The 18,677-nt window shown below is 37.5% G+C and overlaps 1 protein-coding gene and 1 long non-coding RNA gene across 10 annotated transcripts in view; one reads left to right on the top strand and one right to left on the bottom strand.

Moving 5' to 3' along the window:
* The window catches only part of LOC134755982 (very low-density lipoprotein receptor), a 255,498-nt gene that overhangs the window by 209,705 nt on the left and 27,116 nt on the right, over positions 1–18,677 (top strand). For 5 of the 9 annotated variants that reach the window (XR_010129093.1, XM_063692725.1, XM_063692718.1 and 2 more), the window contains exons 3-6: positions 9,636–9,758; positions 14,246–14,368; positions 15,844–16,070; positions 17,237–17,504. Coding sequence is in view for 8 of the 9 variants with exons in the window: in XM_063692725.1 (XP_063548795.1) it covers positions 9,636–9,758; positions 14,246–14,368; positions 15,844–16,070; positions 17,237–17,504 (741 nt within the window). In the remaining variant the exon portion in view is untranslated. Of the gene's footprint in view, positions 1–9,635; positions 9,759–13,582; positions 13,703–14,245; positions 14,369–15,843; positions 16,071–17,236; positions 17,505–18,677 lie in introns of all 9 variants that reach the window. The other 4 variants (XM_063692722.1, XM_063692719.1, XM_063692724.1 and 1 more) reach the window with 2 other exon arrangements.
* The window catches only part of LOC134756031 (uncharacterized), a 473,838-nt gene that overhangs the window by 9,979 nt on the left and 445,182 nt on the right, over positions 1–18,677 (bottom strand). The gene's annotated exons all lie outside the window — the stretch shown is intronic.

Consider the following 18,677-nt stretch of genomic DNA (forward strand, 5'->3'; position numbering starts at 1 on the left):
TACTACATTTCATTTTATTTCCGTGAAGATGTTTAAAAATACCTATTATTTCGCATGTTTGCCTTTTAATACGTCATAATTTAATCAATGTTTATATCAAATTTTTTGATAATGTATACGAATGAAATATAAATTGTTCATAATGTTATTAATATTTTTAAAGAAACAGTTTTTCAAAAGCATAGTTAAATTTTATATTTGTTATCCAAATACAGACAGTAAATAATACGAGTAATACGAGCCCCGATGCATATGTTTTCGTCTAGTCAGACCATTTTTTGAGGTTCTCGCGTTTGTACAAAAATAATGTTTAAGTTAAAAAATCACTAGCATTTAATGCTAATGCTAATGTAGTTTAATTTTATATGGTAATATTCTCCAAAAACTTAATCCAAATACAAGAAATACCGTTTGTACTGAAAGAAAAAATTAACGATTTTTTTTTTGACGGGTAGGAATATAACAGGTGTCAAAAGGGCTATTACTAGGGAAAGCAACACGGCTCTACCAATGTACTGACAATTTTGTTTCGAGCCCATGCATGCAGCAGTGCTTTAGGAGAGGACAATATGATTTGGAGAACGTTTTTGAAAAGTACATTTTTTTAACAATAAGAGTCATGAAATTTTATTATACGATCAAAATAAACTAGATTAAACATTACTATTACGGTTCCCATTACTGGGTCATTTTATCTTCATGTGTAAGTTATTAGAATAAACAAAATTGTTGTGTGGAACTAGACGAACTAATTTGCATCGGAGCTCGTACCTTGTAGACAGATATGTATGGCATTGATATCTTGTTTAACGAAGACCTATCAATAAACGTGCCACGATAACTATACATGATTAAAAAACCGCGAACTCGTGACGAAACATTATTACGTTATATTTGCTTCAGCAACTTACAGTCTTCCATTAAGCTCAACAGTGGCTCAGTACACAGCTATGAGGGTAAATGTTGAATCTACATTATCATTCACTTTCCTCGCCGGGGAACATTAGTGTAAATTGATACTTCACCGAAGTCGTCTCAATGTGTTTATTCTCACGCGCTGTTAGCGCTTCGTTTGTGAGTTAGATGGCAACCTATAATGTGAGTAGCTGAGCCTTTGAACTAGGGCTCCCGGTATCCGTGTTACACGCCGATACGAATACCCGTGTTCTTAAGCCCGGCGGTACTAAGAACCCGGTTTACACGGAACCGCCGGGATTCGAAAACGTTTCGAAGGAACGTTCCCAAGAAACGTATCTCAGACACGTATCTCCGTTTACACGGGTACTTAAGACCGTTCCGAACGGGTCTGAATACTCCGAACCAGTTTGAGCCAATGTACAATGGTAACAAGGTCCACTATTATTATGTTGACTTCAGATGAATTCGTTTGTCGTACGATTTTTAAAGTGAAGCTTTTATTCTATCGCCCCAATTTATTAAGTTAAGATTAAAACCGCGATTTTAATACCGTAAATCGAATTAATTTCCGATTTTTTTTAGTTAAATGCCTACAATCCGAAAAAAGTTTCACTTGCATCGTGGTTTCATAAAACCGCACAATTACTTTTTTTTTTATTGTTTTTAACCGTATTGATAAAACATAGGTACTGAGCCATCTTCCCTATCTTCCTATGTTTAATAGTAGGTATACATAATTTTTATTTTAAACTATTTATATCATTTAATAAAACCGATTGCTTCTAAGCTAATTACAAAAATTTGATATCGATCATAGTTTTTTTTTATAATTACATAATGGTATAGTATTTTCGTTAATAATAGGTGTGCAGACAGAATACAATATTAATTAAAAATAACAGTTTAATTATTTCGTGGTTATTTTTATCTCGGATCTATTACTGCTTTGCGAAAACAACAAACCTGCCAACGGCGCAAAAAAGTTATTAGTAGGTACACAAAAGCGGGATTATCGAGTAATTTTACCCAAGAACCATAAAAACCCATACTACCTTGGATAACTTGCGATAATATTGCTAATTACATTAAGATAGATCTTTAAATTGGTAATCATTCATAATTCACTTTGGTCACTTTCGCACTAGCGTTTAGGTAATAAACTTAAATGCGCACGTTGCCGACCGGTGGTCCATCCATCCATTGTTTTCCAATATCCTTTTGTTTGTCATCGTCGAAAACATGTAGGTTCCCAAACTATTATCACAAGTGTCACTGCCAATTACAAGCTTTATGTCGTTGTAATAAGGTCAAAACATCTGCACAAGAAAATGTTTTCAATTGTTTTGTAGCCGCACCGCACTAAAAAGCTTTTTACTGTGGTAAGAGGTACCTAAAGTAAAAACAATTAGAATTTATTGAGAAGGTGCAATTTTATCAAGTCGATTTAAAGTGTTTATTAATAACTATACCGACCCGCCCCGGCTTCGCATGGAGAGTCAAGCATAATAAAATACATTCTGTAACAAGTATTCACTTCGGAAGCCTAATAATATTAAGAGTTCAATGTCCATTTATCTGTCACCACCCACTAGGCTGTATCTCATGAACCGTAATAGCTAGACAGTTGAAATTTTTACAGATGTATTTGTACGGAACCTTCGGTGGGCGAGTCCGACTCGCACTTGTCCGGTTTTTTTAGAAGTTAATAATGGGTTAATTATTTTTAAAATATAGACAGACAGCCATGGCGCACTTTTTTGTAGACCAATGAAAAAGAGACAAGTCCACCATACATTGATATCAAATAGATTGGGCAGCGTTTTCGATTAAGCCAGCGTGATTTTTTCTAACTTCATTAGCAAACATCGTCATATTTCTACCAATTTAAACAAAACCTTAACAAAATATACACATAAACATTCCCAAAGAAAAACTTCATTCATAGGTGAGGTCTGGTTATCGCGAACATACAGACAGACATACGGATCCGGCGGGGGACTTTGTTTTATAAGGTTTACCTACATTATGTGACAAGAAATACAATTTCATATCATGTTCTTAAATTAAACTTAAAATAAAGAAGCAAGTTAAAATTGTATTTTTTTATAAATACTTACTTAATGCCAATTTCGAACATTAGTTTGACTTCCTGCCTACATACTGAACTCGATGGTTCTAATATTTTTTTTAAATAGGTACTAGCAGGTTTTTATATTATATTGCTAACCCGCAACGTAAAAAAAAGTAGCTATTTAAAGTGCTATATAAAATACTATACTTTGATAAGAAGCGTGAATACTCTTAATACCTATTGCAAGCAAAAACTACATGCTCAAGAAAGGAGTTTCTAAACCGTTTATTGAATTTCGACTCTATGACCCACGGAACAAGGTTAAATATGACAGAAACTCGTCATGAATCTTTTGTCTATTCATTTGTAGCTGGCGTTCGTTCCTTCGCTACTATCGTCAAGGACGTGTCCGGCGCCACGGATAAATAAGATACGTATCTTCGAATACCCGTTTATCCGTGTACACGGGTCTTAACTACACGTTTCTTAATTAAACGTGTGGAACGGGCCAGAAAACCGTTTACGTATTATTCGGAAACGGGTATTCGAAACGTGTAAACGAAACACGGATTCGACCGCGAGCCCTACTTTGAACTTAACATATCATGTGTACAAGGGAAGTAATATACATAAAAAATGATATCCAAATTTAATAAAAAAAATTACCTATTTCTGATCGTAAACAGATATGTATACATGTCTAATCGTAGATGTATAATTATCCCCAAATTAACATGAATTATACCTATAATACATAGATGCGATGGTCGAAACAGTTTTTACATAACACGACGTCCGAGAATCGCAGGGTCTCGAGACGCGATTGAGAGTCAATGCTGTTACGATTCTACGGTAGAGTGATTTTATCCCACGATAAGCCATCTCCGAGGAATTGGCTTATCGAAGGACGGTGCCACACGTCTTCGTTTTACTGATTCCTCTGGCCTAGATAATAAAACCGTAATTTGTTAGTTTGGCCGCGCGATACCCGTATTTGATTCGTCTCGGTATAGCCGTGATTCGCTAACGTCTGTTCGCTGTGGGACTGCGTGCCCTCGGTGGAACCCCATTTCACTAATGGAACCGTTTCGTAGCGATTAATTAACTGTACATACACTGCCGAATAATCTCTTTGTTCTGCCCATGACTTGTATGGACGCTCGAATAGGATTTATGCATTAAAATAACCCAGGGTAATTTACTGGTAAATAGCTAAGTCGATGTTCGAGTTTGCAGTTTAAATTCAGCCTTTGTCGCAACGCTTCTTGCTGAAGTTCTTTTGGTTGCGTTGAGGGAAGGGAAAAAGATCACGTAGAACGTTAATGTGCATTTAGCGCGATAAGCGCGAGCATCTAACAAGGATTGTAGCAGGATCTGTTGAGTGGTTCGCATTAACATTCCTAGGTAGAGGGGGCAATAATGCGGGTGTTAAAGGCGCGCCACACTCAGTCCTGAGCGCCTCCGGGAATACCGACCGGCCTTTCCATATACCTTTTACACCATTACCAGTATAGGTACCTTCATAAGTAGATTGTATTAGTAACCAATTGACCTAAAATGTCGAGGCAAACATGGTCAGAATTTAAGAGGATGTCTGAAGTAAATAATATATTAAGAATTCAATTCAATTGATTTAATTTTGTAGTATGTACAACAGTCAACTTGCTCAACATTGCCTCTCTTAAGAAAATTTTGATTATTTACCAAACAGCTGTATTTTTTTTTATTCTAACCTAATACTTAATGGAAAAAGGCGACTATTTTTATAAATACATACCTGATAGGCAATATTTAGCAGCACGTAGGTATGCGGTAGGTATGTATTGTCTCAATAGTACCATATCAATATATATTTTTGGGTGGATCAACAATTTTTTTGTTGTTATTCTGTCCTGTCAGCCAGGGGACAAGAGTAGCGAAGTTTGTTAGAAAAAATGTTGTCACACCTTTTACTTTCATCAGTGGTAGATGACCCCTTATGAAAAGGGCTTATAACTACCAGATATGCATGTTGAGTTAATGAGAATGCCAAAAAACAGAGAACGTAACCATGGCAACTAGCGAAAAAAAAATTATACAATTTTAACAAAATATCATTATTTTAATATACATATTATGAGTTTTGTAATGATAATTACAAAGGTAATTACTTTTAAATTGACATATTAAGTACGGCTTTGATGTATCCTCAAATTACATCATGAAAAAGTGTTCCCGGCGACGCCAATTTGTGTGTGACTATTTCTATGGAAAATAACGGTAATACGTGTCGCTTGGAGCAAATTAGTTTGCACTCTACGTGTCTCCGGGGAATATGAGCGACAAAGGTTCGTTTGCGGAATGTGTGAGCCCACTCCGCGCTTAGATAAGGGTATACTTTAGATAGTCGGATAGAAAATCCCTCTTTACAACTGACAAGCTTTCTCGAGAGTTAACATCGTAAGAGCGAAGTTGGTTATACAGCAATCCATGAATGGCTAAGTTGAATTCCCGAGATGGCGACGGTAAACCTACTCACTCGCCGGGTGTGAGACCATATAATTTGGTGGGGGTACGTTTTGTTTACAAATTGCTTGGCGGCGCGTGCTTCGTTTCTCTCCAAATTACCTCAAGATAAAACGGCTGCTGCTACCCGCCGATAATTTTGCTTCGAGCTTGTTTTATACGCACGTTGAACGGTGATTTCGAGTGTAAATGAATTGCTCCGGTTTACAGCTTCCCTTTGGTTGATTAGATGACAACAAATTGATTTAGATTCTAAATCCATTGAACCGGGAACTTCTTTTTGCCGAAATTGCAGGAGGAAACGCAGACGAAAGTTACGCGGTCGTGCCAAAGTCAAACTTACTTAGATGAGTTCACATAGATAATTACTTGAGAGCTTAATTTATGTTTCAACGAGTAAACAGTAATTTATACCCTTTTAGTTGTTTTACGTGAGACTTAGTCTTATGGTTAAGAAATTAACTGTTAACATGTAGACACCACTGAAAAAAACAATGGCGATGTCTTGAAAGACAAACGCCCAACCTCCATAACGCCTGATCCTTATCTATTCCTCAGCACAGGATGATTTAAAAAAATTACGATATTGGTGGAACAATATAAATATGACCATCCTTTGGCTACTTTCCGCAAGCCAAGAATACATTGCTCATAGTATCCGAAATTAAAAAATAAACAGCTCATCGGATCTTCAAAGGTACTAATCTGACTATTGTCTCTTCTGACTTCTGTAACACAGGTTTTTACCTAGCTCAGAAGTCAGGGACTTCAAAACCTATTTTGTACTTGCTTCTGTCAATATTTTTTTTTATTGTCACCGGATCTCACTTTCTGGGCAGTTAATCTGTAAAGGGAAAGAGGAATTTTATAAAAAATAAAGTAAAAAAATTCGTCTCCACCGTGGAAAAAATATCACTAATCTGTAAGGACTCCCCTCAAGCTGCCTACACCGCCCTCACCAAGGCAGCATAATGAAAAACTTCCACAAATTCTTTGAACCACTAACACCATGCCCTACAGTCTGTCAAAAAAGAGTAGAAATTAAAAAGTGGCAACACTGTTAAGTGTCGTCCCTTTCAAATCAATCTACGAAAAACGGGACGACACTACAGTGTGGCCACTTTTTAATTTCTACTCTTTTTTGCCAGACCGTACGATCTTCCTTTCAACGCTCTTTGGAAGTGATGTCTTCCCAATTGAAGACGACCTATTCTGCCTACCTATAAATAAAGGCGGATTGGCTATTTGCGACCCTTTTAATGCGACTAATTTAAATTATGACAATTCGAAGAAAGGTTGCACAGCTTTCACGGAAGCCCTTATAGAAAAAAAAAGATTGTTCTATCAGATCACTATACATTCATTAAAGATGCTCGCAAAGATGGCCGCAAAGAAAAATAAACCCTTGATAATAAGTAAACTTCTAGAAACTACCCTAGCAAAATTAACACCTAACAAAAAACGAGCAATTGAGAGATCAATCGCAGCCAAGATGAAAACGAAGTCCTCAAATTGGCTCTCGGTCATTCCAACAAAAAAAAACTGCGATTTATCCCCATTAGAATTCAGAGATGCGCTATCAATACGCTACCACAGAATACCAAACGCCATGTCGCAGTTATGCGACGGCTGTGGCAACGGCAGCTTCAATATTGACCACGCGCTCTGCTGTAAAACCGGAGGCAGCATAATGAAATTAGACTTAATTCTGTGAACTTTGCCAACACGCGTGGGGCAACGTAACAAAAGAACCAATAATTTCGGAAAATGACTGCGGCCTACGTGCAGATCTATGTATCTTGTTGCAGCATTTGGGGTGCGCAGAGGGAGGCGTTGTTTGATATCAGTGTCGTCGACACTGACGCTCCTTTTTACCTCTCACGACCCGTCACATCTGCCAAATTTTATATTAAAGGAAAAAATGGAAAAAGTTACGCTTCGGGCAGGACTTGAACCCGCAACCTCCGCAATTTTAAGCAAATTTGGAGTATCGCTAGCAGACGTATCTGCTTGTTAAAAAATCCGTCACATCTGTACTAAAAACAGCCGACGACGGAAAGCAGAGAAAATATTTCAAGGCCTGCGTAATGTGACATGCAATGCAACTTCACCCCACTTGTAACATCTGTTCACAGCGTCTATGCACCCCAAATGAGCTCCTAAACGTATGGCAGAAACCATATCTCAACGATGGAACCGCTCACTAAGCCCCATACTGGGCTGGATAAGATGCAGGATCAGTATCGCCGTTATACGCGCCACTAACATGTGCATCCGAGGCACACGCCACCGCTGTAAGTCCACTGCCAGGTGGCTTGGGTTCGACGACGTTGCCGCCCTTCCAAATATAGATTAAAACACCTTTTCTACCCTAAAATTTTCTATTTATATTTTACCTATGTATTGTTATTGCTTAAAGAAATACATTATATGTTTTAAAAAGGAATTAACGCTTAACTGTATTAAGTATATTTGTATTGTAAAAAAATTAAGGTACGATTATCCATACTAATATTATAAATCCATACTTCCATACTAATCTGTCTGTCTGTCTGTCTGTTACCTCTTCACGCTTAAACCGCTGAACCGATATTGATGTATTTATAAAAACGTAAGTTAACGAGCAAATTACCGGAAATAGGTGCCTAAAGTAATTTTATTTCAAGATTGACCATTAAAAATGTATTGGTATTTATTATTAATTGCAAGGCAAGGTAAACGGATTGTTTACAACAGGACAATTGATAGTAAATACCTTACCAATAAATTAAGCTCGCGGCCTACTCGTCGTGCCAAAGTGACAGACCGTGTGCCACTATAGGTCCACTTTTCTCAAATTAAAACAATCTGTAGTTGCCTCATGATGAAATGTATTCCGCTAGAGAATAAAACGGAAAATCAGAATTCAACCCGCAAAATATCATGAAGGTGTCAAATGACGAGTTAACCAGCAGGCTTTTTTTATTTAAATTGAAAAGTTTCATTTACCTTGGAAAAATTTCAATTATTTTATACTGGTTTCTTACAATTTGAACATTACAGAAATATTTGTCTGTAATATCGCGGTTCCCCGCGAAATGAAACATTTCACCGTTAACGCTACATTTTCTGTGTATTTTGCCATAAAATCGCCGACAAGAGAAAGCTGATATATTTTAATATTTCGTGCGCAAAGGCTAAGACTGTGTATTGGATTAAGAAGTCACTCACTTTTTATGAGTGTTCTACGATATACATGCCTGGTTAGGAAGGTATTAAGTAAAAATATAATAAATTATAATGTTCATTGTACGTAATAAAGTAAAGGTGAGGGGTCAATGAAAAGGTCAGACAGAATCTTAACTTAGCCACTATGTTAGTGTCTGTTGCCTTAACTGCGACCATCTTTCAATTTGTCAGTGACACGAAATGATGTCGGTAACAGCCAAGACAGTTGAAATATGATGTTTGACAGACACATAACATAGGTAAAGGAACCATTTACGATTACACATACGCATACACAAACTACTTGTGTATATCAAAAGAAAAGAATATATTTTTCAGGTGAAGCTCGGAAATGTGTCAATAAGTGGTCTAAATCTTGATTAGAAGGTAGCGCTTAGTTTGTACACCTGAACTAACAGTCCAACAATGTTGCAGTTGTACTATACACTTCTACTCGTAATTTCCACTCACTGATTGGTTGACTGAACTAATCTCAGCACACCAAGATTATTAGGTAATTTATGGTAGGGCTTTAAATTATTTTCAAAATAGGAAAGTTGTTTACAAGGTTGAGAAACTCATCGTGTAAGGCGCTTATAAGCGTTAGTATCGCCTTCAGGTATCTATTTTTAATTTAAAAATACAAAGAGGTGAGACGGTACGTCGTAATGTTGTATTTTTTGTGGAGACCATTTATTGAGACGATGCAATTATGGATTAGAAGACGAAAATATGTAGTAAAAATTGTGTTATTGCTTGCGCTTAAGCACTTCGTAATGTCTCGGCCGAAACTCCAATGGGTGGACTCGCATCTTCGAGTGCCTCTCCTGACGGGTCGGCCATCAAACTAACTCCTCCGTCTATTGATCACTCTCTATTCAGTTTCTAACCTGTTCCACGATGACTACAATATTTTTTTTTCATTGTTTTACAGACAGCCGCACATGCACAGCGTCAGAATTCCGTTGCAAGACGGGCCGGTGCATACCCAGCTCATGGCGATGCGACAACGAGAAGGACTGCACAGACAACTCAGACGAGGACTCGGCCAGTTGCAGTGAGTATGAAAATAACAAACACCTATCAAATAAAGCATCAGATATTTCAACGCAACCTCGAAATGACAAAGTTTATCTCGAAAATCATATGAGTAGTTAATTTTTTTTATATCAATTTATTAGACGAGTAAACTAAGGTTAAGCTGAAGACTTATTCCCTGGAAAAAAGACGTAAAAAGACAATTGCCTCACAGCTCGACCATACTTTAATAATAATTTATATCTTCTCGAATAAGAGACGAAGTAACAAAAAGTTCTTCATATTGCCGAGTATTATTGGAAAAACATTTGTAGAGGCTTTAATACCGTGTGTAAACTTAGGGTCTTATCCTCGCGGGGGCAGTGTCATCGAATGCGAATCGTGAACGACTCCGTTCAACCTTTTTGGTAAGCTTCAATGTTAGTCAAACCGGCGAATATTCTCTTCAATATTTCCAGCTCTACGCCTGATTGCTACGACGTAGCTGACTACAAAATGAACTTCATGCCGTAACAAATAACTTACAAAATTTTGCTACAGATTGTGTGCTGAGTTGAAACGCATACATACACGTACAGCACGTTCCGAATATGTATGTTTAATTTAATAGAGTTCATTCGCATCAAAGAGGCACCAAAGAAATGAATAATGTTCTATTAAATTGCGAAACGGGTACTCGCACATCGTACGTTTTGAGAATAGACGTAACAAAGTCTAGTTACATTTAAACGAAATGTATTAGCTAATATGTAGTTAAAATGTGTAATAGTACATGCTCTTTTGCATTATTATGTAAGTATCTATTATGGTTATTATAAATAAAATTTAATCAATTAAATATATCCATTGCCCAACGCAACATTGTAAATTGAACAAACATTTTTATTAAGTAATCCTAAAAATACTAAAATAACGCCAATCCAAGAAAGGAAAGACAAGGCAGGGCGAAAATTTAATAACAGAGATACTTCTCCAAAATTTTTAATTGTTCGCGATAAACGTGTGTGAATAATTGGAATGAATGCGGATGTGGTGTACGAAATGGTTTAGGTACGGATTTAAGGTTTGCGAAAATTTATTTATTGCTCCGGCAAGGAATAATGGGGCGAAACGCGAGTACCCGGAGGGGATAATTCGACGTGTTCGAGGCGGGTGAACCGGGAAATTATGCTCGCAACGAAATGAGGGACTTGATTCTTCGATCTCCATCTTATTCCCTACCTACGCACCCTGATTCAGTAATATCTGACTAGTTATCTGTCTGCTATAACATATAAATTTATTCATCGATTTACCGATTCGAATGTTCCTTTTGTGCGAAAATGAAACAAATTTATTTGTTCCTTCTTAGACAAGCACTGTCATACCAATAACTCGAACCTGCCAAAAATGTTACTTATGTTGTTTTTGTAAACATTTCTTCAAAGATAAAAATCTATACGTTTCCAAACTTCATAGAGTGATGGCTAGTTCAAACTTGGTTCATACCGTCTTGATGATGACGTAGGTAAATGACTATCTGAAGTACTGTCGACAGTATTTTTTTTTTCATCAAAAACTGTTAATATCAAAGACTGACATTTTATTAAGGACTACCAAGAAACGTCTTCATTAATTAAACAAGTTGGTTTTATAAATTCCCGTTAATCAAAGCAAATCAAGTTAAAGTGCTAAAACATTTTTGTACCTGATGAAACAAAGGTAAAAGTTAAAACCGACTTACCGAAATAGCCTATATTCTGTTTTTTTATTCCGTAGACTAAATTTACATTTCATGTAGTACAAAGAAATGTCATCTCATACACATGAAACGTCATTTTAGTCTACGGAATGAAAAAACAGACTTTAGTTAGACGTAAAAATACAATTATTTTAGACCATCAGTTATTCCTTTGACGCTTATTAAGACGAAAGTAAACGGCCCGCGCGAAATCGCCCTTTCATACAAACGTAGTCCTCATTTTCCTCTCTGGATATTAACATTATTGAAACCACCACATAATTATTAGTATCCACCACAGCTCAGCCCCTACGTTTGATTTTTTTCGAATTTTTAATTATTATATGAGTTAGAAGCATTTAAAAAAATGTATTAAATTTTTACAATAATCAAAAAATCGAAACAAGTCAAACATATGGCATATGGCACATAGCTATGTTTAATCAAATTATGTTAAAATATTTTCCATAATTTTAATATCCAGAGAGGAAAATGGGGATTACGTATGTATGGAGAAGCCGCCGTCCCCTTTCCTCTTAATTTAAGGAATATTCTCATCTTTCAAAAGATATCGCTTTAAGTCAAAACGCGAATAATACATACTTTTCACTAATATAAAATTCGTCTATTGAAGTTTAATGTGATTGCAAATAAAATGAAAAAAAAAAAAAGTTTTGATGTCTACTTAACGGTGTTAGGCAGGCTTTTAATTCCGTGTTTTTTTTTCCAAAGAGTAACAATGGGTACCTATAAAAAGCCTGTAAAAGTTTTGCGAGGTTTTATTTTATTGTGAGTGGGATACGACCGGTCCCACACTCCTGCTTTATACACTTGGAGCCAGTATAAGTCAGGGCCACAAAATGGAAAACCTTTTTTATTTGACAGAGACACGCAATGTTTTGGTTAGAGTTGACCTGTGGTTAGAGCGCGGGTATGGGACTATACTCGTAATGTTGTTTTTGTACAGAAATACCTACCTTCGTACTTTTAGGCCAGTTGTAGATAGATGTACCTCAGCATTTTGTTTATAAATTCAACAAGGTATTCCTTAATTAACATCTTCCAAACGAAACGTTTTGTAATTTGTTAAAATTAACAAAAGTTGAAAGAAAACTTTAGGTATGCTTGGAACTCGGCAAAGTGAAACTTGTTGACAAAGTTTGCCTATTTTATTAGCAAATATGACGCAAAAGGGTTGAGTGCAGACAGACCAATTACTCTTTAATAATTACTGTTAAGCTATTTTAATTAATTATCCAACTACGTAGTGTCTCACAAGAGATTAATGTATAGACATTTATTATTGTGTCGTCGTATACGACTATGATTTTAAAAGATAAAGATATATTTAAAATTAATAAATATTAGGGAACATCTTACACAGATCAACCTAGCCCCAAACTAAGCAAAACTTGAACTGTATGGGTACTTGTATGGGTGCTAGGCGACGATATACATTTTTTTATACTACGTCGGTGGCAAACAAGCACACGGCCCGCCTGATGTTAAAAAGTCTCCGTAGCCTATGTACGCCTGCAACTCCAGAGGAGTTACATGCGCGTTGCCGACCCTAACACTCCTCTCCCTCGAGGTCTGGCAACCTTAATCACCGGCAGGAACACAACACTATTAGTAGGGTCTAGTGTTATTTGGCTGCGGTTTTCTGTAAGGTGGAGGTACCTCCCCAGTTGGGCTCTGCTCTAGATCTGGAATGACATCCGCTGTCCTGTGCCCTACCACACAAAGCGAGATGTCATTCACAGTGCCCATACCTCTCTTTACATAGAAAACACCCATGACTCAGCAAGCAGCTTTTTGTATAAGCAAAAATAAAAAAAGGGCGAGTTTAAAGGTTTTTAAATGTTATAATGAATTTTATTCAAATTCTGATGTAAAGTTCAAAGACCGCATTGAAGCTCAATCAAACAAATTAACTAGCAGACTAAAATAAGTTGTGTCATTTTCTCATTGATTGACGTTTCTCATTTGCCGATTAATATACTTAATCAAAAATGTATTCTTCACGGAATTAGGTTTCCACGAAAAACAATTTTCGCTCGTCACGTTATACTATAGAAACACCTTGTGACGGATCGTTTGGTCATTATTTTTTTTACGTACAGCTTCTCAACGATCTTGTCCGGAACACAAATTTGTCTGCGCCACCGGGCACTGCATACCCGGAGCTTGGAAATGCGACGACCAGGCAGATTGCCCCGATGGCTCCGACGAGCACAGCTGTGGTAAGGGCATGCCTCATCCGGAGCATGGGACGGCACTGCTTGCTTCACCGGAGGAAAGCATCAAGCAAAGATGGCATGAAAGGGCGTTTTAATACAATAAATATACACCTGAACTCTTTTAGGGTGTTATCATCAATCAATTGTAAATTCATAGGAAGAATGATGGGATTCTCGAACAAAGGGAATGATTAAGAGTTATTTTATGTATCTAGGTATTTTCGGTTATATTAGTTAGCATCGCCTTTAAGTTAACTTCAGAAAAAATAAGATGGCTGCGAGTCTTTATGGTAGTCCTGGAAATAAAATAATTTAAAAAACCTCTATAATATAACCTTCGATTATTTAAGCGACTTTTTTTGAAATTTGTAAAACGGGAATTTCAGACCACACCAATAGGAAAAAATATGCATCAATCTGCATTCGACAGTTCAGTGATTTCGGCGCAGACTAATTGGATTTGATATAGAATATTGCATTTACATTTTATTTTCGATATCCATTTGCATCAGAGGTATTTAGCATGTGCATGAATTGGGTTGGCAGATGTGGCGGTGTGCGGCACGGAGCAGTTCACTTGCCGGGGTAAGCCTGGCGAGTGCGTCCCGCTTACGTGGATGTGCGACGACAACCCCGACTGTTCTGATGGATCCGACGAAAAAGCATGCAGTAAGGGTTATCATCATTATAAATACCTTTGGTACACCGACGTTCTAAATTGCGGAACAACTGCGAAGTTTTGTCTGCGTGGGCAGAATTTCGCATCGTTTCGCAAGTTTCGGTTCATAATGTCAGCTTATTAAAGACGTAACAGTAGCTAAGCGTCCGTTAGATGACATTTCCATAGATTCCAAAGGTAAATATTTAAAAGGAAAAAGAGCTTGTGGGTCTATCCGAAAGTACGTAACACTTCGCTACTGTTTTATCATAAACATGTCTACATTGTGCGTCACGTCAATATTATCGCAAAACTTATATATGGAATGCAAAGCATCAAAACATACCGCGTCATTGGTCCTTGGTCTAGTTTATTATCAGGTATGATATGATTGGCTTATGAACCTAAATACGAAAATTGCACGACGTACTTCCTATTTACATTATCTTCACATTTCATCATACAGTTGGAGTAAAGTGCACATCGCTGCCTGGTTTGAAACGTGCTTTTATTTAATGAGATGTTTAGCATATCTTTACCTCTTGAAAGGATTTTAGTTATAAAAGAACATCTTTCTTGGAACTTTAATCAGTGTCTTGGTAGAGAAAAGAAAATAATGTTTACTCTATTACCCGGCGACGCGGGGTCGATGTTTAACTATTCCTCTTTGGCGCTGGCTGTATCAATCAATCATTGGAACCCTCGCCTGGCCAAACATTCTGTATTCTATCAACGCCCGGCTCATCCGTCTATAAATTCTTATCTACCCTCCCCGAACCCACCCAGAACCGTGAGCGATGACGTTGCGTGTGCTTCAACCGCAGGGTATTCTTCCGCCCTCAACAAAATCGCTATGGTTATGACATCCTAATTTGTTTACTGGTATACCTAAGCTAACATGATTCACCTCTTGTCAATTCAATATTTATCTGATTATGTCCCATATCAACTTTTAATCCAGTCCCCCCAGTGACTTTTGCTTAGAGATCTAAAAACGCGAATTACCACGCTTAAGAGGAACGGCGCCTAACTATTACCTACATTAGTCCGTCCTCCAGGAATTTAATTAAATGTAGAGTCCGTATCAAAGACGACTGGGGACAATTTTTCAACAGAAAAGAAACGATGTGCGCTGTAAGAATTACGACCCCGACTACAAAATTAGCCGACTTAGTGAGAATCGTACGTTAAAATTTGACGTTGGAAACATTACATGCAATTTTGTAACATCTCGCGTCCGTTTAATTCCATGCATATTTAGATAAAATACGGATGATTTTTAAGGAAAAGTTAAAATTTCGACACAATCAAGTAGGTAAGCATAAAGGCAATGTGCATTTTTCTCAGGCTGATGCGTGAATTTTGTATTTCAATAATTTTTCTCATTTCACGACTATAGCAGAGCAGAACAAAACAATGGTAATGTATTACATTACATTTATTTGCTTGGAATGGTTTATATTATAACCAACGGTTAAATGTGCAGATGAGACATGTCGTTCGGACGAGTTCACGTGCGGAAACGGGAAGTGTATCCAACAGCGATGGGTTTGCGACGGCGACGATGACTGCGGCGACAGCAGCGACGAGGTGAAGTGCCCGGCGCCAACTTGCCAGCCGCACACGCACTTCTCCTGCAAGGACGGCCACTGCATCTCAGCGAGGTGGCACTGCGACGGAGATATCGACTGTCCGGATGGCAGTGATGAGACGGTGAGTGCTAGAATCGTGGCGTTAAAATGTTGCGTGCTGTAGGTATCGGAAGTGACAGGGTGAACGTCAACCCGCCAGTCGCAAAACCCATTTCTCCTGTAAACTGGGGAATTACATCTCAGCTTAGATACAGCGACGAGGACATCGACTGCTTCGATACGACATAGTTTAAGGACAACAGTGTTTACATGTGCACTTCCTGAATATAATACAAAAATAAATGTCTTGCAAATTTTTATGGCGTTATTCGTAAACCCGTTATTGGTCTGAATCGTTTGTCTTTATCTGTCAGTTTGACTTATATATTTGTAAAAAGGGATAAAACAATTATACTAAATCGGGCCCGTAAAGTTTTATGACAAAGGGGGTTAGTGTTTATTTCTATTTATTCCAGGCCAAACTGTACATCAGTCGTCTTAACCTTATAAGGGTGGAATCACATCCTATAACCATCGAGCCGCATTTTATAATTTTATATATGAGAAATCGCTCTTTTGTATGAAGACGCGTACGCTTTGGAAAGCTGAAAGCATGCGATGATGCGATAAGCGACAAACTAACGTTGCATTGCAACTATCATCCGAGACATACAAAACAATTGTATTGGTGACAGATGGGGTTAAAACTAAAATTTGAAGTCGGTTACACGTTACACTGATATTTTTGGTTAATAAATCAATGTAATTTTTTAACAGACGAGTATTCTGCTTTGATGTATGAAGTTATAATATTAACTATATCATTGTTTTCAAGTAAACTTCAAACTTAAATTTTACCTTTGTATTAAATTAGTATTTATTGGTATTAGGTAAGTCGGGTATTTTAGAGCTTTAACCCCTCGAACGCCCGTGTCAAAAATGTACTACTGAATTAATAAAAATTGTGAAGTAAAGTTCAAATTGTCTGTGACGGATACGGGACAAGGCCCTATTTAATTAACCCTTCGAGGGTTAATCTTTGAAAATAGGAGTAAAAGCATAACTTTTGCAAAGTTCTATAGCGAACTGAAAACCTTTGTGACTTTTACTTTGGTCCCATGAGACCGGATTCCTGTAAGCTTTAAAAGTTTTAAAATAAACTTCAGTGTGTTACTGAAAAGCAATAGCTTTACTCGTCATGTGATTATTTTCGTCGTTTAGTTGCTAGTGTTTATTTTATAACTGCAGGGTTGCGCAACGCCTCCTAAAGTGACATCGCCATGTATATCTACGGAGTTCGAGTGCCGTGACCGTATAACGTGCGTGCACAAGGCGTGGGTTTGTGACGGCGACCACGACTGCCCCGACGGCGGGGACGAAGCCCCAGAAGTGTGCCGGGGAAACGTCACATGCAGACTCGACCAGTTTCAATGCAAGGATCTCAGCTGCATACCAGGCGCGCTGTACTGCAATGGCGAGAAGGATTGTCCAGATGACAGCGATGAGTTGAATTGCAGTGAGTAATTTTAATATTGTGCCATAAAAACACAGTCCCTGGCCGTATCCGATTTTTTATGGGCCATAGACAGTCGAAATCTTATTAGTTGAGTAGATGTAAGCCCATTGTATTAACTTAAACTGTTCACGAAATTAATTGCGGTTGATTACGGTGTGGTTGAAAGTTTAGCTGTTTAGTACCGTAGCCGATTTTATGCTTGATGCCATTCGTGCAGTGTATGGTCGCGTCTTGAAAAGCCTTCAGCGCCTTTTGTCATATACCTACCTACATGTGTTATCGATGAGGATCTAAATTTATCGCCCTAAGTTAGAAGTTCATATTTCATATCTTATAATAGTCAGGAGACTCGGGGGTGCTACTCGACTTGGCTCGATAATCTTAGCGAAATATTACAGTGAATTGTCAAGTTTTACTATTTGAAATGATTGGTATTCGTGAGATTATTTACAAATAACTAATCCATAAGACCTCTTGATGGTCTGTACATGTTATATACTTATTCGAATCAAGTAATCATATATACCGAGCAAGATAGGATCTTACTGTTTTCGCTGCCCTTGTATCAGAATACAAAACTAACTTAAGAAATGCAACTAGAAGTTTATTAATTAATTTGAAAACACTACATGAAATAAAACTATGAAAACGGATTATATCGCGTATATTGAATTTATAATACATCTCGACGTTTCGAACTCTTTACAGCGTTCGTGGTCAACGGGTGACTGAGGAAACCCCTCACCCCTCCCTCAGTCACCCGTTGACCACGAACGCTGTAAAGAGTTCGAAACGTCGGGATGTATTATAAATTCAATATACGCGATATAATCCGTTTTCATAGTTTTATTTCATGAGTAACTATCGCGGTAACCGAAGACAATATTTTGAAAACACTACATTAAAGGACAATTTCGAATTTTCAAAAGCCTACTTGATATACAAGGTGTAAATTAAATACGGGCGCATATAAAAACGGTGGTTAGCATAGGACCTAAGAAGTAAATCTTAACCGTACAAAATGATTCGGCCCGCAATGTAATACAACAACTACGGGACACGAGCTTATTAAAGTAACTGCCAACGCTTGTTGGCAGAGTGAATTAAAAACTCGTATCTCGTAATGTCATGTCATCTTATGTCTCCTAATGTTTGCAGTTCATTGCTGCTCGG

This window comes from Cydia strobilella, chromosome 3, assembly GCF_947568885.1.
Source record: "Cydia strobilella chromosome 3, ilCydStro3.1, whole genome shotgun sequence".
Taxonomy (NCBI): domain Eukaryota; kingdom Metazoa; phylum Arthropoda; class Insecta; order Lepidoptera; family Tortricidae; genus Cydia; species Cydia strobilella.